The 6,398-nt window shown below is 38.5% G+C and overlaps 1 protein-coding gene across 1 annotated transcript; it reads right to left on the bottom strand.

Moving 5' to 3' along the window:
• Window positions 1-222: 222 nt before the first annotated feature.
• On the bottom strand, window positions 223-5,827 carry LOC107083399 (importin subunit alpha-5-like). Its single transcript, XM_015372600.1, has 11 exons — window positions 5,762-5,827; window positions 5,543-5,677; window positions 5,391-5,473; window positions 3,912-4,080; window positions 3,732-3,831; window positions 3,589-3,651; window positions 2,650-2,768; window positions 2,395-2,571; window positions 2,077-2,310; window positions 651-833; window positions 223-580 (listed from the first exon to the last, which is right to left on the bottom strand). Exons 1-11 carry the CDS (start codon window positions 5,825-5,827, stop codon window positions 401-403), a joined length of 1,509 nt encoding a protein of 502 aa, XP_015228086.1. The 3' UTR covers window positions 223-400.
• Between the last annotated feature and the right edge of the window lie 571 nt (window positions 5,828-6,398).

Below are 6,398 nucleotides of genomic sequence, written 5' to 3'. Positions count from 1 at the left end.
ATATAGTATATATCCACTTTAGAATTTGTTGCATGCGACATTCTAGTTCTAAGAAATTAAACTACAGTTAGCCATGATTGAAATTAATTCCTTAAATATCAAAGGGTGTTAATCAAGTTGCACCTTTTGCCAAACATTAGCTGGAGAACATGGGAATTTCCCCTCCAACAATTAAGCCCTTTGATCCACTCGAGCTGTATGAATCTATCCAGAATCAGCACCATAAGCTACAGTTTATATGCACAACTTTATTTACTTTTTCAAATTTATCAAAAAGAATTTAAAATTCAAAGGTCTTCTTTACATCAGAAGTCTGAAATAGATTCTGTGTTGCATCAACCTGGACTTCCTCAACATCATCCTAAAATAGAAGTGAAACAGAAATTACTTAACACAGTAGTCAGATTTTCAAGTTTCCTGTACAGAGACCTACATCGTTGAAGTACTTCTGGATGAGGTCATGTGCAGACTGGTACACCATCTCATTGGGATGGTTCTGCAGCACCTCAAGCCGTTCCAGTCCTCCCAGCTCTTCTATCAACAGACAAAGCTTTTCGGTTTCTCCAAGCTTCTCTGCAGCCTGATGAGACAAATCAAGGCTGATTAAATCTTTGCTTCTGATCTTCTGTATCACAGGAGTTCCCACTCACCATGAATATGTTGTTGACAGCTTCCAGTAGGACCAGGATGACTTTGGCATCCTTGACCTGTAGTAGGTTGATTATGGCTTCCAAGGCTCCACTCTGCACCAGCTTGACCACCTGCTCTACAGTGCCCCCACTGGTAAAGTTAGTCACTGCCCAAACAGCTTCCTTTTGAGTCTTGAAGTCACCCTTTAAAGAGTAAAGTCATAATTTGAGATTGTGGATAGTTTAATTGCACAAGAAAAACCTTGGAAGACTTGTGGGACTGTAGAAAAACGTTATCGCTTTATTAATCTCATTCGTGATACATCTATTGAAAACTGAAAGGATAAGTCAACAATGTTATGAGAGAGTCATTGGGAGTTAATTTGACCATTCTCTCCATTGTGTTAAAGTGCAATCATTAAAGCTATGGGGAACGGGTAACCAATTAAAAATCAGCGGGGTCTGAATAAAGAAAATCAACTAGTAAATGTTTGGAGACATTTTAATTATAATCTTACTTTAAACAGAATTTAACACCGAAATAAAATGAGGCGTTTAGACATTTTATGTTATACATTGACTTTTTAAATAAAAAAAAAAAATAAAAAATCTTAAGAGTGTTTTTTTTTAAATGGAGAAGAATCGTTCAGTTGGTATATAGACAATTTCCTGATTCACATATTTTATAAAATACCTGAACTGACCAAATGTTTTTTTTTTATGGTTTAATGAAAGCAGTGGGCTTTAGGCTGACCTGCTAGGCTTATAAACCCGGGTTTGAATGGCAACAAAGCCAATCTCAAGCACATTTTAAGGTGCTTGTTTTGAGCCTGGATTGATATTTTCGATAATGTTCATGGTGGCGAATCCTGCTTCACAGCAGCAGGTTGAGCCAAACGTACTCAAAAGGAGCAGAGTCATCTTTGAGGACGCCGTTTCACTTTCGCTAGTTCCCTGCAGTTCTTCCAGCAGTCCACACTTTCTCTGCTCTTTCCTCATCTTCTCCTCCTTTCCCATCACCAGGCTTGCCACAGGTTTGCCTGTCGTGTCTAAAAGTGTCTCACCACAGTTACCCAAACCGACAGCTCATTGGCCAATTTGTATCACATAGCCTTGTCCCGGACTATCCAGAGGGCTTTACCATATTAACAGGAGAAGCAGCACAAGTGAAGTTATACACTGTCATCGGACAACATGCTGTAATTTATAAATGTTTTAAATCAGGTTGGGTCTGGATTAGCCAGCAGGTGGGTCCACTAATCTGTGACCTCTGCTATAGGGTATCCACATTTAGCATAAATTGTCTTCCACTTGATCTTTTAGATATTATGGTACCAACAAGCCAATTTCTCCACTGTAATAGAGCAGTGATTGGACATTTTGAAATGGCCAAAAAAATAAATAAATCTTTACGACCACCAAAACAATAAGTGTGCACATTACTTACATTTCTGAGCACTTCTACAAGAGGAGGAAGCAGGCCACAAGTGATGAGCTGCTGGATTTGCTTACACGGTCCTGCTGCAATGTTTGACAAAGCCCATGCTGCCTCCTTCTGCACAGTGGGTTTTGGGTGCCTCAGCAAATTTGGTAGGACATTAAGAGCACCAGCGTCGATGGCCATCTGGGTGTGCAGGTTAGAGCCGCTCACTATGTTTCCAATGGAGCGAAGCGCTGGGGTCTAGAGATCAAAATAGGAGCAAGAAAATTCCATCTGGCACATTAATTAAGCAAAGTTAATCACTCCTCAGGCTTGGACTGTTACCACAATGCTGAGCTCCTTGCTGTTCATAAGTTGCACGAGTCGTGGGACGATGCCAGTCTTCACGACTACATCAATACGATCATTACTGCCATCTGAGAGATAAGAGATTGCCCAGCATGCATCAGACAATATGTCTTTGTCACTAAGGTGGAGCAGCTGGATAAGAGCTGGAAGCATCTGCAAGAAATACAGCAAGTCTCTTAAATACAAATTTCACACTGTAAGCAAATATTTAAGAACACCCCACACACACACCTGCTGAACTGCAGACAGTGGTGGACAAGGGTTCTTGTTTCGGCATAAGTTTGACAACGTCCAAGTGAGGTTCCGCACGTAGCCAACCTGCAGATAGCCATAGTTTTGGACCATTAGAGCTCTTGCCACCAAGTTGTTTTTAAAACACTTTAAATGCGAATCCCAACTGAGTGACAATTATGAACAGAAAGTTGCATTAAGGATGATGCCTTTTAATATATATATATATATATATATATATATATATAAAATAGGCATCTAAAACATGTCTTTAAGATTGTTTGAATTTCTGTAATGATATAAGGAACAAGAAATATGAACATATACCTCTTAACCCTTTAAAGCCAAGTGCATCATGTCATACCTGAGTTTTTGTGACTTCTGCATAATCAGTGTGAAATTTTTGCTTTTGAAAACCCTGACTTGCAAAATCAGACACATTTAGTAAACAGCAAAAATTATACAGAAAGACTTAATGTATCAAAATTGATGCAAATAAATGCTCCAATTTAACCAATTCAAGAGGTACGTTTCTTTATTTCATATTTGAGAAAGTTTCTCAATTATTTCGCAGTCCAGGCTTTAAAGGGTTAAGATGCCAAGCAAGAGACTACAATTGCAAGTTACCAAGCTATTGAATACTCTATGCAAATTAAATCAATTTCATGTTTACCTGCTTCCTTCAGTTAATTACATCCATCAGATATATCTGGGTTGTGTTTAACAGTTTAGACTAAAGGTAGTTAGACTTTAAATGGCGCAGACAAAAAAACTGGACTGTGTGTTAATGAAAGGTAAACATGCACAACAGTTTTACATTTCACGCACCGACTCAAAGTTTTGAAACATTACAGGAGAACAACGCATGCAGGTTGATTTAAACAATGTTTTCTCACAAGCATCTTAGAGACTGACTCACTGGTGTGTCTGGGCAGATGCGTGCCAGCAGTGCCGGGATAACATTGCACTCGATGAGGATATCTCTATACGCTGCTCCATCACCTGTAAGCAAGAGTTTTAGAATTTTTGTTAGCCACCTCTACATTTCTTCAACACTTCACACATGATGGCAAACATTTGACCTGCAATGTTTCCCAGGGCCCAGACTGCCTGTTCACTGATGTGCAAAACTGGTGAAGCCAACAAGTTGATAAAAGCTGGAACAGCTCCATGTTCCACCACCTGAGGAGGAAAATGTAGATTGGTTTACAGGACAAATTATTTCTTTAGGATTACGGCCTCTGATTTTATGGTACAGACACCTGCTGTGTGTGCCAGGATGTTCCAGAGGCGATGTTTGTGAGAGCCCAGGCTGCTTCAAACTGCAGTGTTGACTCATCATCCATCGCCAGGAAAGATACAAACGGAGAAAGTAGACCAGCATCAATGATCTCCTTTAGGGGAGGATCACGGCCCTTTGAGAGCAGCTTCCTGTGGGAAGATCAAAAAGTTACCTGACCTGCAGAGGCTGGACAGGGTGAAGAAAGTCCCCTCTAAACACCACCAGGCCAAATTATAAATTATGGCAACATTGTGCCCTTTCCTTTTTGTTGCCTGGTCTGGTCATTAAATTTGGGCACCAACGAAAAGTTGTAATGGACATTCCATTAAGGAATAACCTCTAGCATAGCACATCCTGTAATTTGGATACTAAACCAAATTTCTAATTCCTATAGCAGTTTTTGGTTGAAGGATCTTGTATGATTTTCTTAAGAGAACCCAACCACCATCATGAAGTTGACTTCTCTGAAAAGCTTTGCATGATCACACTGCTTTGAGAAAAAAAAAAAAAAGTGCAGTTAAAGAAAACCTATGGAAAGATAAAGTCTCCCTGCAGAATATTTCATAAATCATCTCATCTGAAAAATAACATTCATTTGATGACCTGAAAGCTATTTGGAAAAGAAAATTGAAAAGTGTTGAAACTGGACAGAGGATTATATCTGATCTTTCTAGTCTAAAATAATGGTTCGGCATTAAATGTTTGTGTTATTAATTTTTATTGAACTGCACCTACCAGAGCTAAAACTAACAGATACAAGTTGAGCCACTGTAGCTTATCTGCTGGATCACACCCTGCAGATAAGCCTTCTCTCACATGAGGAATGGGCTTTGGCCATCCATGCCATCCTAAGATGCTGACCTTTAAGTTGTTGATGCCCCAATGTAGTTTTTATTTCATTTATGCATTTTATTTATTTTATGAATTTTATTTAATTTATGCACGTAAGAAACGATAGGTAAGAGATACTCAAAGGGTGTAAAAAGAAAGGATAACGGTTGGATCAGGGGTTTCAACCACTTGCAGCTGCATAAATTAAACAATTTCATTGGGAAAAGAACCATTTTCTCCAATATTACATATTTACTTCCCTTTATTTCACAGTTTTAGCCACTTTAAAACAACATCTCTACATTATGACATTTTGGCTCTTGAGGGACCAGATTCAGCCTGTTGGCCTGGATGATCTCAGGTGAACAAAGCCAATATGGTCATGAGAACATCGAATAAAAACAAGCAGGTTTTTTTTAACATCTACACCCTACAGAAGCTCTGAGTAATTAAGTAATTTTTGTTTTCACCAATTAAGTTTAATCTTTACATCTACTCAGTCTTCTAGTTTTTAAAAAGATACTTTGACAAAAAGGTAAACTTGCAGCTGAATATGTCCATTCGGCCAACCAGTGGACCCAGTTGGTTTGATTGTGATAAGGTTAGATTGGTAATACAGGTAACCCACCTGGCTGCCTGACAGCCTCTGGTTTGGGCTTCCCGGTCCTTGCTGTTCACGTCTCGGATTATATCCTCAATCCTGTAGCTCACCTACATGATCAAAGTGGTTAAAGAACTCTCCTGGTTTAGGACTTTGAGGAATAATTACTGCAAACCGACCGTGTCGTTTTCAGGTGAGAGGGCCTCCTCATCAGGGAGAGAAGACAGTGTGATGTTTCTCCTCTTAAGGAAGTTCTCATTCTTCTGAGCTTTGCGCAGCTCAACACACTCACTGATCCGCTTCTCTCTGAGTTTCTACATTTTATTGTAAAAACATATTCAAAAGAAATAAATTTTTAAAGAAAACCACCACCTTAAACAACATGAATAATGACTTACAGCTAAATCTTTCCCCTTGTTTTTAAACTTGGAGATGCGCTGGTCCACAACATTGTTGGTGGGCATGTTGGCTGCTGTGTCAGAAGAGTTCAGTTCACATTTGGAAACAAAAGGATTTATAACCAGCATCACCAGCACAGGTGAGTCCAATTAAAACTTGATTATCATCCAGATTTACGTTTAGTCTCCCTTAGATTTCCTTTAAACAAGTTTTAACGTGGTGACATTTTTTTCTACACACAAATTTATAAACAGTTGCTTCACATGAAATAGTTTGATTTATATTCTGGTCTCATTCATAAAAGTATTGGTGCAATACTGGTCCAGTAATGCAGTGATTATGCTGTGCCCCCTCCTGATCAACAGATGGCAGCACAACATAAATAACTGCAACTTATCCGTTCTCTTATACTGTAAGGTGTTTACAGCATTTTCTTATGAATCTAAATTCCTACCAAATTCATGGGTTTAAATGAATCTTGTAGACAGGATACAGTTTCTGTTTTGATTTTAATATTTCAATCCGAGTACACAGTAGAAGAGAGCTTAAAGGCTTTATTTTATTTACAAAAGGAAATAAGCAAACAAGAATAAAATTATCAAACACACAAAATTTATATATATATATATATATATA

The sequence above is a fragment of the Cyprinodon variegatus genome, unplaced genomic scaffold (assembly GCF_000732505.1).
Source record: "Cyprinodon variegatus isolate N-32 unplaced genomic scaffold, C_variegatus-1.0 Scaffold74, whole genome shotgun sequence".
In the NCBI taxonomy this organism is placed as follows: Eukaryota; Metazoa; Chordata; class Actinopteri; order Cyprinodontiformes; family Cyprinodontidae; genus Cyprinodon; species Cyprinodon variegatus.
The sequence above is the reverse complement of the archived record's forward strand: the minus strand, read 5'-3'. Positions and strand labels throughout refer to the sequence as shown.